The 21,508-nt window shown below is 41.0% G+C and overlaps 1 protein-coding gene across 2 annotated transcripts in view; it reads right to left on the bottom strand.

Annotated features, from left to right (window-relative positions):
- COL9A1 (collagen type IX alpha 1 chain) overlaps window positions 1–21,223 on the bottom strand; it is a 75,180-nt gene extending 53,957 nt beyond the window's left edge. The window contains exons 1-8 of one of the 2 annotated variants that reach the window (XM_074581455.1): window positions 21,210–21,223; window positions 20,812–20,885; window positions 19,326–19,403; window positions 19,053–19,185; window positions 10,957–11,353; window positions 2,746–2,829; window positions 2,037–2,057; window positions 577–651 (exon numbers count right to left, since the gene is read on the bottom strand). In XM_074581455.1, coding sequence (XP_074437556.1) covers window positions 577–651; window positions 2,037–2,057; window positions 2,746–2,829; window positions 10,957–11,353; window positions 19,053–19,185; window positions 19,326–19,403; window positions 20,812–20,885; window positions 21,210–21,223 — 876 coding nt within the window. The remainder of the gene's footprint in view (window positions 1–576; window positions 652–2,036; window positions 2,058–2,745; window positions 2,830–10,956; window positions 11,354–19,052; window positions 19,186–19,325; window positions 19,404–20,811; window positions 20,886–21,209) is intronic. The other variant, XM_074581456.1, reaches the window with a different exon arrangement.
- Window positions 21,224–21,508: the final 285 nt, after the last annotated feature.

Genomic DNA, 21,508 nt, shown 5'->3' with positions numbered 1-21,508 from the left:
GACCTTTTATGGTCCCTCGTGAAAAACAATGATTTGCAGATTACCAGGAATAATTGCAAACTGTTTCTTATTGTAGCAAATTAATATTAACATATTAATTAGACATATTAATATGTATATAATAACACATGTACAAATACGTTATATTAATTATTAACATAACAGACTAACAGAAATGACCACAGAAACTTCAGATAGGAATTGAGGGAAAATACACAGTAGCTCCTTTCAGGAATAATGCCACAAATCCTTACCAAGCTTTAGTATGAGTGATACTACATAATCTCTTTTGAGATTAGAATTATAAATCCCCTACACCCCATTTCAGGCAAACAATCATAGCATATGAGGCTGATTAGATAAAATAAGTAATCCTATATTTTCCATATCAGAGATAATCTGAAAGGCTACCTTCTCCCCCCACCCCAGCCTGCTACAGAGTACAAAACCCATGAATTCCCATGTGGATCTGCAGCCAAATTTAAACTCCTCAGGGTCAAATGCTGACAGCAAGGACAATGCGGGAACATCTCGAGGTATTTTCAATTTCCTAGGGAGGGCATGGGAAACACTTACATCGATACCATCAATACCAGGAACTCCTGGTGGCCCTGGTGGACCCGGGGGGCCTGGCGGACCAGGGAGACCTCTCTGACAAAGAAGAAAAAAAAAAAGGAGCAATTAGATCCCAGCAAACCTGTGCGAGCCAGTCGGGGGGGACCAGCACAATGAGAAGCAGCTTTTATGGGTTAGTCAGGGGGTCACAGCTGTGGTGAGGAGTTGTGTCCTCACTCCACGCTTGTCAGGACCCTTGGGACCTGTATCCCATCTTAGCTGTCGCTGCCACAACCAGCAATGCTCCCCCCGTGGGCAGAAGGCGGGTGAGGTGTTAAACCCCCCATCCCCAGGCCCACCTGCCCTCCTGTGCCCCTCGATGCTGGCAGGGCCAGGGCAAGGCCGGGGGGGCTCGACTCCCTGACCCAGCAGGATCTGAACGACGAATGGCAATGACAGGGTGGCAGAAATTTTGAGTGATCTTTGCGAATCAAACACTGAAATTCACTAAGCTACTCTAATTACTCATTCAGCCAACACAAAGGAGACAGTCTTCCTAAGAAGAAAATCTGAAACAACCTTTTCCCTGCTTCACTGACGAGCTCGGCGGTTTCCCCTGTTTCCTCAGGATTACATTAGCATCTACAGAGGCGCTTTCTCAAAGCCCCGGGCTCCCGAGGGGGAGGCGGGAGGCGCCACACGCCTGTGGAAACTGAGGGAAAGGTTTTTACAAGTCTCCATCCCTATAATGGGGGGCTCTGTTCTCCTCGGAGCGAGCTCTGGCTGTGGCCCCACAACAGTGCTCTGTGAGCAGGAGGCCGGCCCGGGGCCGGCTGGGGCCCTGAGCTTGGCCCCTTGCTCCCCACTGCGCTGCTGCTCTGGACACCTTTCCTCCCCACACCAGTCTTCCCAGCAATAATCCACCCAGCATTAGTTGTGGATGGAACTCAAGCCCCGCCATGTCACCAAGTGCCTGCCCGATGCCCACCAGGTAGCACCGTAGAATCACAGAATTGTCTCGGTTGGAAGGGACCTTTAAGATCATTAAGTCCAACCGTTAACCTAACACTGCCAAAACCACCACTAAACCGTGTCCCCAAGCACCATGTCTCCCCATTTTTTAAATACCTCCAGAAATGATGATTCCACCACTTCCCTAGAGAGCCTGTTCCAATGTTTGACAACCCTTTCTGTGAAGAAATTTTTCCTAATACCCAATCTAAACCTCCCCTGGCACAACTTGAGGCCATTTCTGCTTGTCCTATCCATGTAGGCGCACACACACATGGCACCCACCGCCCTGCGGTCAGCTCGCCTTTGCCAGCAGCACGTCAGGGTCAGCTACAGCTACTGAGGGGGAGAAAAGGGTCAAAAACCCCGCAGCGGGTCGGTGGCAGGGCATGGCAGAGAGTGGCCTTCAGTCCCTCTTCACCCACACCCTTTCCCTGAGCACGGAGCATGGTCCCTTCCCTCACACTTACCTCGATTACCGTCTGGCTTATCTGCAGGGGGAGAAAAACAGAGTCAAAGTCAGAATAAACTTACTTGTGCCAGGCAGAGGCAAACAACCTGCAGGAAAAGCCCTGGCGGCAGGAGGCCCCGGAGAGCCCGGGCCATGGCGATGGAGGGACCGGCCTGCGGCTACTGGGGCGGGCAGGCGGGCGACCGAAAGGTGGTGTCGGCTCCTACAGCCCCTCACGGCGGCGGGCGAACGCCTCGGGGGAGGGTCGCGGGGATTGGAGGAAGGCTGAAGGCTGGGAAGGGGAGGACTGAATGCCAGCAGGCAGCGCCTTAACCCTTTGCCCTGCTGCTGTTGCTTTGGCCACCGACCCTCACCTTCCCCCCCACCCCAGCCCCCGCCACGGGTTTCCCGCCCTCAGGCTCCCCGGTGAGGGGACGGCGGCTGCCAAAATCCCTCCCGCCTGCAAAGCAGAGCTTTCCGACGTCTCCCACCCAAGCAGCGAGAAGGATGGGAAGGGAAGGGAAGGGAAGGTGTGGAGGGGGGGAGAAAGTAAGTCACGGAAGGGTTAAAATGAGACTGCTGCTGTGCTGGGGGGTTGGATTTCTAAAGGCACCGAATGCCAGGCAGGTGTGGGGAAAACGGGCGTCTCGGGGCAGAAAGGGGGAGTAAAAATGAGGGTCCTGGGGGCTCCTGGGACTCGGTGGCGGCAGGGCAGTGTCGGGCAGGGCGCTCACCCGGGCCGGCAGCTCGCCGCAGCCTTCGCGCTGGGGTCGCAGGGGGTCGCAGTGAATCACCATCCACTGGATCTCGAACTGGCGAAGGAGATAAAAATCACGTTAATTCGGGTCAAGGGAGGGGGGTGGGGGTGTGTGTCACACTGGCCGAGGGTGCAATAGGAGGAACACCGGTCGGGCTAGCGGCGTGTTTTGAACGGGAGGTATTTAGCGATAATAGTTATGGGTGTATCAGAGAGCACAGTTCAGAGCAGGGCTTCACCCTGCGCTTCCCCACGCCCCAGCCGGGTAATATACATCTGTGAAATTTCACATCTTCTTTGAACATTTGTATTTGGCACAGGAAAACGACACAGGATTAAGGCAAACCTCTTCTCAGAAGCTGCAACTGAAACTCACTTGATGTGCTATACAGATTAAAAAACATATTCTCTGCTGAAAGTTACTGAATAGCGCAAACATACAGCTTCAGAGGTATATCCATTGATATATAGCGCATCACGTGGAATTTTAAGTACCAGAAGCATATTAAATTGTGCATACTTATTGTACCTAGGTTTTAAATCTTGGGTTGTTTTTCCCTTCCCATCACAAATAGTATCAGTTTGGCTTATGAACCACTAATGAGTGGTTTCTCCAGAGATTTCTCAGTTTGATGATAACACTCAGAGGCTCCTACTCCTTTCTTTTCATTATAGATGGCTCAGGAGTTAGGGGGAAAAGAAAGTTTTGGGTTTTTTTTCTTGTTACAACAGAGTCCTGGTATTGAAAAGACTGAGTTCATTTTTCTGAGAAGCTGAAAATAGAAGCGAGTGTCCGGGGGCTTTCACTTCTTATTTCTTTGCTTCTCTGAGTCTTTCTTTTTATTCTGTTGAGCTAAAGTAGTTCACCACCATCCCTTCCACAACATAATATCTCAGTGTTGCCTGGCTGCCTTCTGTGCTCCCTCTGGGATATCTCATTGCTCTGTTTGGTCCCAACCCATAACTGATGCAGAAGGTGGAATGTCACTCTGACATGCTTTCCTCTCCCGCCACCATCTTTAAATTGACTTAGTTGCATACTGCTAGACCTAATAAACGCTTTGAGACTGAAGTCCTTTAAGATCTCTGCAAGACTTTTTTTTTTTTTTTGCTTTCACCTTCACGGCTTCAGCGCTGCCACTCCTGAAATCCTCGCTATCACATCTCTACTGCTCTGTTTACTTTGCTGTCATCACAGTTTCCAGAGTGCTGAGACTGGAGCACAAAAGAGCCTGTACCCTCCTTTCTTTTACCTGTTACCTGACACCACTATCTGTGAGTCAAGCCTCTACCTCCTTTATCCAGTTCTCATTTTAAAACCTTTCCCAGTCCTCAATAATAGACAATTGAGTGTATCCTACAATGTAATACTACAAGGCAGCAATACAATAATAAAAATAAGAGGGTATCTGGAATCTGAAGGTGAGGATTCATAAAAAGCCCTAAAAATGGGATCAAATTATATGATAGCTTGCTTCATACCGCACAACTAGATTCTAAGTCCTGAGTCTCTACCTTATTCACCTCCAAAGCTCACTTGCAGAGGGGAAAGAGATCCATAACTGTCTCTAAAGCAGTTTATAATCTTTTTCTGATTTAAATTAAAATAGAAATTGTTTTAAGTGACAGAATTTCTACTTTTTCAGTTTAATTTTAAATTAAAATTATATTAAATAATATTAAAATTGAAAAGTCATCAATTCAGTAGCTGGAAATCCCATAATTAAGATTGCCTGTACAAATGTAATCTGTATATAATCTGAAATTGTGTGATTCCACACTTTTTTCCTTAGAACACTTCTCTCATTCACAAGACTGATGAGGAAGGCCATACTGCAGAAACTGTAAGTTTGGAAGTAAATGAGGCAAAAGGTAGTAAAAAAAGAAAGGATGGCTTTGTGGAAAAGGCAGAGAGATGCCACTGAATGAGCCTGCTTTTGCATCACAATTCTTACATAGTGCCAACAAGTTATTTAAAACAAAATAGCTACATTAGGGAGCATTCTGCATGGGGCGGGAGTAGGAAATTGGATGCCTGAAATGAAGTATCTGGGTACAAGTTACACAAAAAGGCTGATCAGTAACAACTGTAACTGAAATCAATAGTCTTGAGCTGTGCTTTCAACTTTTAACATGGTACAAAATCCGTAAACACTGAAATAATGACTTTTAGGACATACCACCAGCAGTCAATATCTGCATCAGCACAATCCGGGATTTTTATGTACATAATCATTGCCTCTTTATTTTCTTTTGTGTGTGTATGTGTGTCTGGCTGTCTGTCTGGTTTTTGGTTTCCGTACTAAGGTGAGAAAGATTTGAGACAATAAAATGCTAATTACTGGGTTGCGTTAGACTTTGATGCATGACTGTCCAAGTGCCAATATCTGTGTCTTAAGACAATACTACTACACATTTTTTAAGTTTGGACCCAGTTTTTCAACTTTGAAAATAAGCAATATTAAAATGGAGATAAATTTCTTAATGAGATTAGAAGACATGATTGCTCGCTGCAGTGGGAACTTGATTCACTGAGTCAGGAAATCCCTTTAGTGTCTCATGTTTTCTTCCAGGGCTCTTGAATGGCCAAACAGTCACTTTGTTTTGTTCCAGACGGGATTTGAGCGGTGAGCATTAGGTAAGGCCTGGTACTCTCAGGAGTTTAAGACATACAAAAAACATCTGAATAAATGATGCAGGCATCCTATGCAGAAAAAATACCTAGCATTATTTACAAAACACTGTACCATAATGTGAATGTAAAAGAAGTTAAAATATTTTGAACATGCAGCTTTAATTTGACATTTCTTAGTTCACGGTTCCTTAGTTAGGCAGCATTATTTTTTGAAAAATAAACTGTGGTTGCTCTGTAAACTTTTTCTTAGAGCTTTTGTTATTGTTTTGTGGCTATATAAAGCAAAAATTGAGATGAATCCCATCTGACTTTTTTTAAAATGAAAAATAAAACTCTTTAGCTGTCAAGGTAGTAAAAGGTGTGACTGGCCTCCCATTGATTTAGGAGAGGTGAGAGAAGGGCAAATATGTCCTAGCCTTGCTGTCAAGATGCCTTTTCCCTGGCCAGTATTTCACAATGGTCATGTTGATTATGTTAAGCTGATTTAAAGGATGACACTATTTGGAAGACGTCTCATGTAGATGCTCTATTGATATCAGTACAAAGTGTTCCTAAGGATGAAGTACAGGCACAAAATTCTCAGAAATTAACCTCAGATAAATCAGGGGTAATCATAAATAAAAGTTATTAAAATGTAAACTTTTCAGACCCATAGGTGTTTAAGATCAAGATCAAGATTTCTATCATCTGTTTTCCGTTTCATCTTAATTTCTTATTCAGCACAGATATAACTGGATTAGCTGTGTCTGCCTGTTCACTGTTTTGTCCTCTTAAATTCTGTGGAAATGCCTGCAAATGCACCTAGCTTTGCGCATCTCAGTATCAGCTATGCAATTCAGTTGTCTTATTAGTGCTTTAGATGAGAGAGGTGAAGCTTAAGTAAGATGTAAATGAAACCTAAATATCTAGGGTAGTATTTTTCAGCGTAGCATCAGTCACAGGGAAGCATTTAGCAGTACCGTAGGCTTTCAGGAAAACCGTGACCCTCAGATCATGTTTGTAGGTGCCTCCTGGGAGTACTGGCTCCCTGTGACCCCCTGGGCTATTGCTGCCTTGGGGGTGATTCAAGGGAGGACATCCCTTCAGGGGAAGCACAACTCAGCTAAGCAATTTGCAGGAGAAGGTTTTCTGCAACTTTTCATCAATGATATCTGTTTTTTCTAAGGGAAGACTGCTATCGACTGTTTGTACAATTGTCAAGTGACCAAGAATAAGCTACACATATTTAAACACATCTCATTCTAGAGCTATTTTAAACAGGTTTTATCCATTTTCCAACATTTCTGTAATGGGTTTTTAGAGCTCTAACTTTCCTTGCATCTTTTTTAAGAACCTTAGAACAGTACAGCAAATTCTGGTCTTATTTGACTTTCCATAGCAAGGGTTCAGCCTGCTGAACGTGAGATTTCACAGGGTGAAAAAAACCTGAGACGTGACTTTTTGCAATACACGGGCACAATCTGTTCTACTGTGTAAATTAAGTTCTGTTCAGCAAATATTGATAAGCAGCTTCCTCTTAGTCATGTAGCTGCCCTGAACTAGTTAGCAGCATTAAATATCAATTAAGTAGTGACCAAGGACCACTTCTAGCAAAGCGTTTGATATCTATTAAGAAAAAATCAGGGTAATGCCTCTGAAATCACAGAAACTAAGGCAATTTATATCATCTCACAGCAGTTAATCTTTGAGCAGTAAGAAATGAATGCCCTTACCTTTCTATAACAAAAATGTGACTTAGGAAATAAGTTCCTTTTCAGTTTTGAAATGATGATATATCTTTTATTGCTTAGGGTTTACAGTAGATTATTTGAATTACTTTTAGATAAAAAAGTGCTATTTTGGTTTTTATCTAAAAAAAGATAAAATGCAGCTGTAAACCTGTATAAAAATTTGCCCCCCATAAAACATTCCAGAAATCCTGGAATAAATCTTTGTAAAGGCTCAAAGGCAAGCCATAGTTTCTAATGGAACTCTATTACTCTCCTAGGCAATCATAGCAACAACAAACAATAAAGAATCTCTTTTAAAATGACGTGTATTACAGTGCACCTATAAGAAGTTGACCTATTCTGCAAGATAAATAGAGCACTCACAGAATACTGAAAAAAAAAAAGAAGAATAGGAAACACATAATTTACGTCCTTTAAAAATTATACCACTGGAAGTAATATACTTTAACAATGCCTGGAAATAAATTAGAAATCGTGCCTTGGACATACTAAATAACTAAGAGAGTTGTTTAAACTGATTATACTCAAGGAAGTTATCCCTGAACATAGATTTATTTACTTGATTTGAAGATAAACTAATGCACAGGCTAAAACAGAAACTTGTGCAATATAAACAGACATTTTAAAATTACTAGTTCATCAGATTATGTGATTTATCATAATTTCAGAGAATATGGTCTTCCTAAATCTACATTTTTATAATATCAGGTTGGACTCCTACTATTGTCATTTTTGGCTTCATAGCATAGCACAGGCCATGCAATTCAGTCTAGTGAGTCCTTGTCAAACCCACAGTTCCATCTGAATTAAAGTGTATTTTTCGACATCCAAACTTGGTTTAAAAATGTAATGTGATGCTTACCTTCTTCCTTCCCTTATAGTTTGTTCCAGTGCTTCATTATTCTTTTTGTCAAAAAATGTGCATCGTATTCCCATTTTAAGGCCTACCTTACGCAAAGATTTCATATTTTTTTTCATAAAATACACTAAATGTGACTAAATCTTCCCAGAAACATGCTAAAGGAGTAAACAAATATTTTGCACGCTAAGTGGTGAATTGTAAAAATCACAACTCTGTTTTGTCCTTTCATCCTTGATGGTTTCCTGTACTTAACGCAGCTTCACACTAGTGCCTAATGATGTACGTGCTTAAACACAGATGAAGCAGAAGTCAGTGCTAGACACTCTCCCCTACCAGATGCCTGAAGACCTTTCGGTAATCAGCGTTCCTCATTTGTATACCTTGCTGAAAACTATACTTGCAAGTCTCTGCAAAATATGGGCTGGAGAGAAAGGGGGATAAAATTCCAGATTTCCTCTGCTGCTTTTCCTGACTTCTTTAATTCCAGCCAAAGGCCAGCCAGAGCATCAACAGAGAAGGGGGAAAAGTCCAACTTCTTGCCAAGGTGACCTTAACAGCACATCTCTCTCCTTGGTTTTAGGCTGCCATTTCTAATTTTTACTTCAAGAGGCAGCAGGAACCCTCCTCATTCTTAAAGGAATGACTCTGTGTCTAACTCGAGGGCACAGTTTACCGTAGCACTGTATACTGGGTGTTGTAATACTATTACGTTAATACCTATAGCTCTCTGTGCATTTAATCTAAACATCTTTCCAAAGAGGAATACAGTATTGGGGTAGAAATTTCTCCATCCTAGTAACATCCATAGAATATGTAATGTTTTCATCATCTCATCCATCCATTCATCCACCAGTATCCCTCAGACCACTTAGAAAAGCTAAGATACGTATGCAGCTAATCGCTACCTTATCAGCTCCAGCTGATTACTTTGGAATGACATTTTCAAAGACTAACTTTTGTGTTCAACAGAACTAATATAACTTTTCAACTGTTGATATTTCCTAATCCACAACTGTAGCAACATACTAGATAGACACTTTCAGACACCTGGGGCAGCTTTCTGACATCTTTTTTCAGGTAAAACTGATTTCTACACAGTGCAATATAGTAACCTATACATACAGAGGTGATGAAGCATGAGATGCTTTTCTTCTTGCAAGATTTCCCCTTACAAGTTTATACTTTGCTGGTTCTCCTGTGGCCACATCTTTTGCAAACAATATGAAATATCTTTAAAAGATTATATCTCACTTCACTGTTTTTATTTCAAAGTTGATGCAGAACTTTAATGGAGGGATATGGAAAATGGTTACAATATATTAAGCGGCCAATTCTCTTTTGCCATTCAACTAATTTTGAAATGAGTACCCTATATATTTGTGTGAGTGTGTGTGTATCTTACCATTTACATGCCTTTAACACTTGTTAGGAGGATCCTTGGAAAAGGAACAGGATAACATATGGAACTTTGCAATGTTTTCTGTAATTTTTCAATTGTGTTTTGAAACTATTTCCTTTTAATCTACAAAGTGAATTCAGAAATAGCCTTCCTATCATTTAGTGCCACCGTGAGACAAAATTGTTACCTTATTCAACATAAAGTGCAGTATAACTCCTTAGCTGAAAAAAACACTAGCTGAGAAAACACTTTCATGGATGTCTGACAGGCAAAATGCAAACGTGACAGCTACAAACTTTTTTCTCTGTCAGAAATTACAGGTATGTCACTTTGTATGTGTTTTAAATTAATTGCTCATCTCAGAAACTAAATCAGATAATCAAATCACAACCCCCCTGAGGTTTTTCATATTCAGTTTTCGTTGTTGAAGGGCACAAAAGCATTCAATATTTACCTTATGTCACCCCCAGTGTTATTTTCTCCATCAAAACAACTCTCATTGAAGTGTAGTAGCATGAAGAGGATATTTTCAGCATTAAATCCCCTAATAGGATATAGAATAAGCCTTTCACTGCCTACTCTGGCTACACAGAAGCAGCACTCTGCAGTGAGTTTAGGTATCTACCGCAATGCACAGGGGAAGTTAAATGTCTACCAAAGGGATTCACGGCAGCCATGACATGGGGGTGTGATGTCCTGAGCTAGCCAGGAGAAGGTATTGTGGAGATGAGTGATGTCTCAGCTCTGCTGGGCCCTTCGCTTGGATTGGATTTAGTCTCTGATGCCATACTTATCACTCGTTGGATTCATAAACAAGAACCTGCTTTAAGAGTTCACTGTCTACTCCAGGACAGTCTTTTTCAAAAAACTCAAGCTAATTAAAGAGGAAAAGTGACTGTTAACATGATCATACCAGGTCGGACAATGAGATTAGAGCAGTCTCCTGAGATATAAGGTAGTCACGTTAATCTCTGATTTAGCGCTGAGATTTAAACGTAGGTCTCTTTTTTCCTGCGTGAACGTCAGAGTAGATCAAAAAGGACCTCCGTCGATCTCCCTTACAGGAGGTATTCCCTTTTTATTAAGGATTTAAAATATTTATTCCATCAGAGACACATTTAATTATCTCTGGCTGATGATTGGTGCACACATATGAGAGAGGGGTCCCAGTTCTTGCTCAATGAATGTTTTGCTCTCTCTGGTGTGAGATGCAGCCCACAAATCCATGTCCTGAGACTTTCTTCTAGATCAAGCTCCGCATATGAGATAAGCAGAGGAACACACAACTGGTACATCCAGACAGAGCAGATTCCAGTGACAGAAGTGTGGATGTCTGAGAAATTTCACTTAGACATAATCTTAGTCATCTCTTACCTTACACAGTATTTATATGTGCAAACTTTAAAAAGTAATGCTAGTACTTACCTGCCAAGGAGTTGTTATTTTCTGCCATTTCTGCTTCCAGAAAACTTTTGAAGATGCATTCCACAAAAAAATACTAAGTGTAAAGATCCTATAAAATACTTTTTGCAGTAATAAAATATTTTGGAACTTACCGGAACTGAAATTTCAGGATTATTTTTAAGTTTTCCAAGCACAGCAAAGCCATCAACGCTGATTTTGCCTTTTGGTTTTATGTTTAAGGATTCTATTTTAATGCAGTCTATAAAAAGTGTGACACTGTTTGCTTCCACACTTATCATAAGCTTGTGCCATTGGGAGTCAAACAAGAATGGCAAATGCAAAAATGATGCAGTTTGGGGACTTCCATCCGCTCCCTTATAAGAAAATTCAACACTTTTCATTTGACCATTAAGATTCACTCCAACTTGTTCTTTTCCTGAAGAATCCTGAATCTGCCAAATAGTCCAGTATTTCTGAAGTGTGGCCCCAGTCATCCGAAAAGTAGTTAGAAAGGAATATTCATCAGGCAATCCGTTGGAATATATGGCACTGTGTAGGATCAAAATAAAGTTAAATTGTTGTGAGTTCTGAAAAGCTCCACGTATCACCACAGAGCAATGAGAAACAGTTACTCAGTGGAACCATATTTCAACCATGCTTTTACCAGTGCTCTTCCACATATAGAATCCCCAAACGGGATGTCCTTTTGAGTCATTAGTGTTGCTAATGGTAAAAGGAACTAGTTCAGAAATGTGTGTTCTTCCAACGTTGTACAATATTTATGAGAACCTTTTCTCAGTGTAATGCATGGAGCAACGACAGACTTCACACTTAGAAAGTATATCCTACAATTATGCTATTTCCTAGTATTACACTTACAAAATCAGTCAACATAGTGTGACTTTATAATTGACCAAGTAGATAGCCAGTGCAGATCTAATTTGGTTTTGAAGATATAAGAATGTCTTTTGCAAATGCATTTTCTTGCTCAGCCTGACGATAACTAGTTTGTTAACGTATTAACTATCACTTCCGCAGAAATCAGTCAACAAATCATTCATAGACAAATATACGCATAGTAAGAACCCACACTAAAAATGTATTATGTCTTGCAATATTCAACCACAAGACTACAAGTAGCGGGGAACATATTTTCTACATATAAAACATTTCATTCTTTTGCATTTCCTATAACATGACATTTGAAAACCCAAACAAGTACAGGCTGTGTCACTGTGCAAAACAGTAATATCATTTTTTATCTCAAATATGTCAGTGAATCCAGTAGCATGTTTTTAAAATATGCCTTTTCCTATTCTATGAATTGTAAAATTGTAGTGTCATGGTCCAGTGGACATCAACACATCGATACATTATTTGCCATCTATTCACATTTAAGAATAAGTTGCATTTGAATAAATTTATTAATTACAGAGACACGCAGAGCTATTTTGTCACTAGCTTTCATTAGAATAACTTCTCAGGCAAGTAAGCATTTTGAACAAAGATTATTTTTGAGTGGCAGATCGATCCTACATCAGCACTAATTTAGACATTATTAGTGAGTCTTAGGCCTTAGGCTAAGGGAAAAAAAAAAGGCAAAAATTGAATAAATTAGTTCTCATTCTGTATGCCTGATAACTAACGATTTAGTAAGAGAGTACTTCCAGATAAAGCCTCCACAATTTGTAGTTTGATGTTTAAGTGTCCAAAGCTGTAGTGCAATCATATTCCAGCAGGCGACGGCACAGCCTCAGCAAGATTTCAGTGAGGACCAAGGAAAGGCTGGAAGCAGCAGCAGCAGCTTCGTCTTATTAATAAGCTACCCAAACTGCTGGTGTTTCTCCCTTTTCCCCACAAGCCTTTACATACACCTGAAAGCTGGTTTATGAGGAAGAGGAATGTTTAACTGGGAGATTATTTCATTACACAAGGTGTGGAAATACACAAAGGTGGGAGAGGGGGTTCCTTGCCATTATCTTTATTGCTATGACTGGTGACTCTGGTGGCTGCAGATGCAGTAGTCTGTCCCAGCTGGCTTTGTCTGATAGCATTTTATCTAACTTGTGTTATTTTATTGTTCAGTTTCAGTTTGTACCTTACCATCTTAAATGCAACTGTCAATGCATGGACACTGTACCTTTCCTCCTATGAGCCATTTCCAGTGTGTGCTGCTGTCCCCTATCATTTTGTTAGGCTTCTAGCTTACACAATATATTATATATTCTTTCCCGCTCCAGGAACATACTCCCTCTCCCCATCCAGACACACATTAGACCCTTGCTAAGCTCCTGATCCATTTCAGCACATCTTTTATGTCCCTTTGTGTCCTTCTTCCTCCATAATATATCTTAAATAAGTATTCAATGTCCTCTGCTGCTAAAACCTTAGCTCATCTGAGTCGTTTATCTCTTCATTTGCTGAATCACACTGTTTGTTCTTGCACATGAGCTGGTTTTCCTACCACCTTATTGAAAGTGGCATTGTTAGGCAATCTTTTAACTAGCCTCTGTGTGACATTCCACTTTCTCTCTATCGAGTTCAGTGACTCTAGGGAACCTGATACACCAAGCTCTGCAGTTAAAGGAGGCATTGCTAATCCCAGCTCCTCTGAGGAGAGATTTTCATTCTTTCTCTGCACTGACAAATTTTGCTGTCATGGCAATAGTGGTTAAAATGTCACACACATTCTCACCCCACCTCAGCTGACATAACTACATTGGGGAAAAAAACCCAAACAAACAAACAAAAATACTAGTAAGTATTTCTATTAGAAGATTGTTTATACCAGATTGGCAACAGGATTCTTTGCACCATATTTAGCTATAGCGCTAGTCCTTTACAAGCCATCATATGTGTCCTCCTTCTTTTTCAGAAATTAAAATAGAAAAGAAATATGTTAGCTTTTTCAAGTGAGATATAAAGAAGAGAAGTTGTATAAGCACTTCTGACATTAGTAAGAGAAAACTAAATTATAAGAAACGTATACAGAATAGTAAAGAAAGCGCACAAACATGGAGAAATATTTACATTTTAAAAAACTTTTAATACCCTATCAGAAGAACTGCTGCCTTTAAACTAAAGACTCAGTATCAGTAACATGACTCAACACAACGAAGCACACCATGACCCATCGCCAGAAAGGTACTCTGCAGGGGACTGTTACTGTGTAAGATTTATACCTATAATTCTACAAGTAAAGCAGAGACAGATTCTCATCTCAGTTACTCCAACAGTAACACAAAGCAATTCCATTGGCTTTAGCAGTATCAATGTATTTCAGTACACAGTTTTTCCCAAAGCCTGTGATCTTTATGTAGGCAAAAACCCTACTGAGGTCAGCAGCTTAAAATGCTAAGTATTTGGAAAATAAGGCAAATTTAAAATGATATTTCAAGCACACAGGCCAAATTCAGTCCTGATCCATTTCCTACCCACTTAAAATTGCCAGGGATATAAGCCATCAGATAACTTTTTTCATTCATTTTTGTATCGTAAGTTTGTAAGATGGCAGTCTAGTCCTGCTTTCCTTGTGTACTCAGACTATTCTGAACTCCTTTATGTGTGAAATGAGTGCAAGATCAGTATGTTTGATTTTTTAAATATAGTTGGGGGGTGATAGATATAGTTGGGGGTGTGAAACATTTGTAATTCATCTAAGGGAACTTCTGAAACACTATTGCTTTCTTTTAATCTCTTTCATAAATACCCAAGAGTCTTATTAATCCCATAGCTTGAGTGCTTACCAGGAAGATTTCTTTAAGATTTCAAGGCTAAATCCTGTCAAGACATCAATATAACCAAGATAAGTCATCTGGCTGAGCAGCAGAAACCCTGAATAATCCCACTGACTTCAGAATTCATCAGGAACAGCAAGTATTTTAAAAAGTTAACTATGTATTGATTTGAATACCACAAAATAACTGCTTATTTTATCAAATGCGTTTCTTTAAAAGTTAATTTCTTAGGTGAGCTCCATTGCCTACTGAGATAACTTACTCCTTGCTAAATGAAGATTTTAGAAATGTTAGTACAATCCACTAGAGATGGCTCCTCTGGCCAACATCATGATAATGCAGTACCATGTACCCAGGGGTGGGCGTTCCTTTGCTCAAGCTGGAGACACCTGTGTCTGCACCTCCTGAAGCTTCCTAGAATCACAGTTGACCTGGCAGACACTACCTGGCAGCCATCAAATAAGCAACAACAATAAAATCTAGATAAGCATTTTTAAAAGCAACCGTCCTAAGTCATTAACGAGAAGTCATTTGCTAGGACTCATTACCCTCAGCTGGTCTCTGTTCTTCAGAAACATACAGTTCTGAGCTAATTATTTCTCTTATGAGCTAATTAACTTCTTAGCTCCATTTTGTCCTTTCCATTACAGTGTCATCATCAATATGAAAGGAGAGATACTATGTAAGATATCTTTCTGGTAATGCAAAAGGAAAAGCATGTGAAGAACTTTGGTGGCTGAATGTGGAAATGCCAGACCTTCAGGAATAAGCATTTCAGCATTACTTCACAGAGAAGCATTATTCCCAAAGGAAAAATCAGGAAATCCTCCTATGAAATTCTCTGGATGTTCCAAGCTTACCGATAAAGCTTTATAAACTTCCAATTTTCATTTTATAATTTCTAATTATACTGTGGGTTGTTGTATCATCTGCTAAAGTGGTCCACAGAACACCACTACCCCAAATATAAACACTGCTTGAAAAGCAGCTTACATTTTTATATTGCTCTGCTGTCTACTGAGATGAGGATGCAGGCAAAGAGGTAACATTTCTAGAAGGCTACCTTCATGCTACTAAATTCAATATGCCCAAGACTGTTCTCTGATACTAAGTTCAGCTGGCATGAAAAAGTTTAAACCTGCTTACTTCCAAAATATGATGACTATATGCAAGCTGCTTGTTGGGAATAGTCCATGGCCTATGCTAGCTGCCAAGCTGTGCCCAGGAATTGTTTCAAGAGTGCTAATTAGTCTGGACCCAAAACATGCCAAAGTCCTGTATAATATTTTAACAGTATAGACGATCAGGTGTGAATGCCTTGGAATGGTCCCTGATGTTACTTTATTCATGTGGACACAGGGGCCTTGTGATGTGACAGCTGCATTTGTGAAGTCAAAGGATTAAGATTTCACCTAGTGCATAAAGATAGCTAGCCCTTTTCCCCCACATGAAAACATATCATGAACATATTCTTTTGTGCTAATATTTTTTTCAAAGCTTGCAATTAAAAATCAACACTATTATTACCCAAATTGCCTGTATTAATTTTGTACTTACTAACAAATGAACACCTACAACAGGTACATAGATTAAATTGAAAACTGACAGGTTCACCGTGTCAGAGACAATGGGTATGAGTCATGGCAGTTTCACAGGTTCTTACTACACAAAGAACGCTATGTGATTCTTCAGCAGATTTTACGCTAGAAGAAGCAGTGGCCAATAGGAATTTATGTAGATGATGGGAGAAGCTTAAGACTTGTGTGCAATCATTTCTGTTCATTCTGGGATGTACTTCTGGATCTTGGCAAGTACACTAAGTAGCAAAAAGATCAAGCTACAATTTAGCAGTGGTTTAAGGAAGCTATGTAAGCTTTTCAAGGCATAAGCTATTGCTATAGCAAAAACTGAATAAATATGCTGAGCCATGCCCATTTAATTGAGCCATTCCCATGCCATAGCCACTGTAACATGGGCTTGTTTGAATTAGTATAATGATCATATGCTAGTCTAAAAAACTATTTTACTAATCCTGATAAATAGACTGAACAGTGACAGTCAGGCAAGTGCTCTGAGCTGATACTGTAATTGGCTTGCACGCCATTTCTACATGTGTGCCCACCTCCCCATCCCTTCCTCAAAAGGCTTGAATGCCTTATGCCAAGGAATGGACTTAATTACGGTGACCCTTCCCTATTCCATAAAGCAAGAGAAGACACTGTCCATGGCCATCGGGTTCCTTGCTAGTAATATGGCTGTGAGAGGACATCTCTGCAGCATGGGGGCTGCTGTTGCCTGCTGTGTTCATTGAGGGTCCCTCCCCGGTGCTCCTGTAGCACTTACGCCTTGATACCTATGTCAGCGGCCCCCCTGAGGAAAACATCTCTTTGTATTTTTTCCCATCTGACTCTAGTTTTGCCTCCCCCATCTCCTGGCGAAGCAGGAGCTCACAGCCATGGGGTCACGAACCGTTGGGTGACACCCTCTCCGTGCCTGCCCGGCGACAGCCACGGCGGCCCCCGCCGCTCCCCCGCTCCCCTGTGGCCGGCGCAGGGCGGTGTTTCAGGACCGCGGGCGCGGACAGCTCCGCGGAGCGGGGGCGGCTCGGGCGGCCCCTTCCTTCCCCTCCCCTCCCCTGCGCTTCCCGCCGCCGCCCGAACCCCGGGAAAAGTTCCCATTATCCAGGTGTGAATAAAGGACAGCAGGGGGGCGGCCGGAGGGAAATGCAGCAGGAAGTCAGGGTTGCTGCAATGCCGGGGTCTGAGAAAGCCAGAGCTACGCCCCTGCCGTCAAAGACGCTCAGCCTTGCTTGAGGTGCTCTGCATGACTTGCTAACTCATGTAATGCTTCTCAGGCGTTTCATCATCGCAAGTTCATCCCAGTAAAACCAAGCTACCATGCCACATTATAAAGATTATGTGAAGAGTTCTATTTTTTAAAAAATATCTTGGAAATAGCCTAAGGTGTGCCTCTCCTGAGCTGTTAGCCTCAGCTACTTTCTGCCAACTTCACTCCTTCTGAGTCAGCTTATGGAGAGGGGCACACTCTAAAATAACTCTGGAGCAGAGCAGAAAGATCAGGCTCAGTGACAGAGGAGCTGCACACTGATGCACTAGAGAACCGTTGGGAGTCAAGCCTTAACCCACTCCCTTGGACAAGACACTCAGCTCAAGTGCAGGTGACTTTTTAGTTTGAGTCAGAGCCAAATTTCAGCTATACCGTGAGCTAGCAATGTAGTGTGACAGCACCATGAGGACTGAAAGTGACAGTCAGTGTCTTGAATGTGGTAAATTCATGGTACTACAGCACCGTACACAGCCAACAAGTCCGGTGGCGGTAGTCAGCTCAGATGCCATGGTGTATTAATGCAGCTGGTATCGGCTTGATCAGGGGTAACCTGTGTATATCAAGCATATATCTCACTAAAGCCATCTACAGCAATAACTCTAAGGTTTCTTAAAAATGAAAATGTTACAGCTTTGACTGCTGCTGAGCTAAGAAGCATGAGTTGAGAATCTGAGAATCTCCAACTTCTAGTGAAATAAAGATCCCATTTGCTGTCTGTGGTTGAATTCATGTTTATGCACTAGCGGCCTTGACTTGCCACTGGGATGGAAAGTAGTCACGAGTCCCATGTAACCAGCCAGTTAAGCTGTAAACTATCTTAGCTTAACAGTTACAAAGGTAGAAGCCAGGGAGGACTGCAGCAAGCAAAAGCTGTGATAGCTGGAGTATGAGAGAAACATTTTGCACTCCAAATATTCCTAGCTGAAATGGTAGTTCAATTAAAGGTTTTGCCAGTTAATTGCTAAGTAAAAGCATTCTTAATTACATAAGGTGCTGGACCAGAATCCAGACTTGCCTAAGTTTGGCAAAGACATCTCTACCCTGCTGTACTGTCTTTATTCCCTCACTGGCAGCATGTCTGGCCTGTAAAGTCCAAACACAATTATATTCCTAAATCCTGGCTCCTATTGCAACTTGCCTGTGACATGCTGGCAACAGTTTATAGATTAAGTGACCATAAATCAGCAAGGAACATAAATGTACCGGTTACTCAAAAATCAAAAAAAAAAGGACCCTTACCATACAATTAATCAGCTTTTAACCTACCTTGTCTCTGCAGTCCTTACATGATCAGAAAGATCTCTTTGTGTCACTGTTTTGAGAAGACATTCCTCACTCTCCTCCTGTTATCTTTTCTTTGCCTCCCTTCCTCTTTTCAAGTCATCAACAACTTTTGTCTTCACTTCCTAGAGGTAGATCTCTTTCTATCGGCAAATCTTGAGGCATCCTGATCAATATCATTGGTAGAGGAAAGTGGAAGTCCCTGAAATTGCTGTTACAGAATCAGTCTGGTCTGTTGGTAGCAATGAAAATAAAGTTGAACTCCTCTTTCCCCTTCCAAAAGCTTTGCAAATGAGGTGATCTAGTTGGCCAGAGGATCTATCCCTTAAACAATAATATTGCAAGATATGTATATTTTAAAAGTAAAAAAAAAAATGCATTACCTGGTTGGGATCCTGAAGTCTACATTGGGTCCCAATTTATAAGCCACTTGTAGAGAAGTGGAGCCCACTACTCTCTGGATAATTCCTTGGGATGCAGCTTTTTCTATTTGGAACTGAGAAATCAGGTCAAAGCCTACAAGAAAAAAAAAGTATGTCCAGATTGTAACTTTCATTTTAATTCCGTTAGAGAACTGTGCAGTCGCAGAGCTGAATATAACCCAACAAAGTTTCTGAACAGCAGCTTTTTCCTGAAAAAGTTGGGATGCTACTTGCCTGGTAAGTCATCTTGGCCAATCCTTATTGTTGGGCAGAGATCAGTTCTACGACTGGCACCCAGAATGACTGGTAGTCCTGCAAAAAAGGGTGAATTTATTAACTATGCGCCTGCACATTGCCTCAGATCACCTTAAAAAAATTAAGTGAAGCAACAGTAAGAATATTATGAATTAAGTAGAACTACAAATAATAATAAAAGTAGATGTATATAATAATCCATTTAAACTGTATTTAGAGAAATCAGAGGTCTAAGTAAATAAGCATCTGTTTCTAGAAAGCTCCAAATTTAAAATTATAAATTGATTGATTACTTGATTATTTTCTTAAACCTTTAAATGAGAGGGTTATAATAATTCTTCTCTTTCAGGGTTATGGAGAAATAGTTGTGGCATAAGAAGGTCCGCTGTGTGAGGAGTTTTTGGTTTGGAACTTTTGGTGGTTTAAGCAAACTTTGAAAAAAAAGCCAGTTACCTAAATCAACAGTGTCCCTAGTCCCAAGGAAACTTAAACAAACCTCATGCCAACTAAAGAGGCTGTTGAAAAAATGTTGGTATCTTTTCCATCCTCTCTGGTATTCCATGTGTTCCCACCTTCCTCTGTGCCACATTTCATCAGAGAATGGTTATTCATGAAATATAGAGAGGGGGCAAGAAGAACTTACAGACCTTTTTTGTTGACCCAAACAAGAATGTAGAAAAGAATGTAGAATAAATTTGTTTGAGGAAACCAAATTTTAAAATCTAATTTTTCAGAATCTTATCTGTCAAAAATCCCTGTAGTGAGCATGAAAACCTGGCCGATCCCCCTAATTTAAGGAAGAAAGAAGGAAAAATAAACATCTTTTAGAAGTTTAAGGGTCCTGTACAAGTCCAGCATCAGGTCAATGTGGAAAATGTTAGTAGAGTCTGGACGGGGAAGACTGAAGCATGCGAGTTGGAAGGAGATGCATTTCTAACCTACAGAGAGCCTCTTGTGTGCTGCAAAGGCTCAACCATAAATGTGGGTTTCCTTCTGACAACATAGGCTTAAAGGGAACATTCAGGTTGACATGTTACACCTTAGAAACAGGCTCATTCTATATTATTTGATGAGACATATGGCTGACTTCCAGCCATTTACATTTTGTGCCCAGCAAATAAAGTGGAACCAGTTTGTCACCACACGTAGCAGAAGAATATCTAACTAGAAGCGCGGAAAGACTGGGGGAGGTTTGTGTATTGTATCTACCACCTATATCCAGATTTTAATCCTTACCTTAAAACTTTATCTAATAGTGAGTTTACAATAACACACACAGCTCTTGGTTTTTCCCCTCTTTGCCTTATCCATCCATCCGTACAATCATACATACACATACACAGTTAGTTCTCCCTTTCTATGATGGCTAGCTAGAGAGGATTTTAATTTTGAATAAACTCAGAATAATTCTCCTGACAGTGAAAATTACAGAAAGATGAAATGCAGATAAAGTCTGTCTTCTTACTTGATTGTTGCTGGATGGTGGCTGAGATGAAAGACCACAGAAAACTACACACGTAAAAGAAGCCTGAAATTTTCCTGTGAACAGAAAGAAAACTCCGGTATGAATCTATAGTTTCTGACAGATTCTGTTATTGACTTTCTCCTCAGAGCCATGCATATTAAATGTATAAAAACACAAGTTCAGGATTTACTAACAGATTTGACAAGACAATTTCTTTACATGAAAACTTTTTATCTTTGCCTTATAATAAAACATGTCAATGAAGCTCTTCCTATTTAGATTTCCTCCATATAATGCTGTCATAAAAGCAAACCACAAAGGCAGCAGCTGGCAAGGACAGCTTTAACTGTTCTAATCTCTTATTTACAGATTTCTCTAAATCCCACTTGTTCTCTTACCAGTTGCTTTTCATCTTCACTGCTGGCTTTCTTCACTTCTCTCATGTGAATATGTGGTGTATATAGTCACACTGTCGGTTCCCCTCTCGTTAGCCCTGTAGAAGAGAGCGGCAATGGGTGCAGACGGCTCCTCCTGCCCCACGCAGGACCCAGCAGGGAGGGAGGTGCGGGCTGCTGGCTCTGTTTTAATCTTGCGAAGGGAAGGAGGTGGAGGCTGGACAGGCATGTGTGTCCTGGTGGGCTCTGAGGGCGGATCTCTGGAGCCAGTGGAATATAAAGAAGCCAAGAGAGTGAAGAAA

The sequence above is a fragment of the Larus michahellis genome, chromosome 3 (genome assembly GCF_964199755.1).
Source record: "Larus michahellis chromosome 3, bLarMic1.1, whole genome shotgun sequence".
NCBI lineage: Eukaryota > Metazoa > Chordata > Aves > Charadriiformes > Laridae > Larus > Larus michahellis.
Note: the sequence above shows the minus strand (reverse complement) of the source record. Positions and strands in the feature narration are given on the sequence as shown.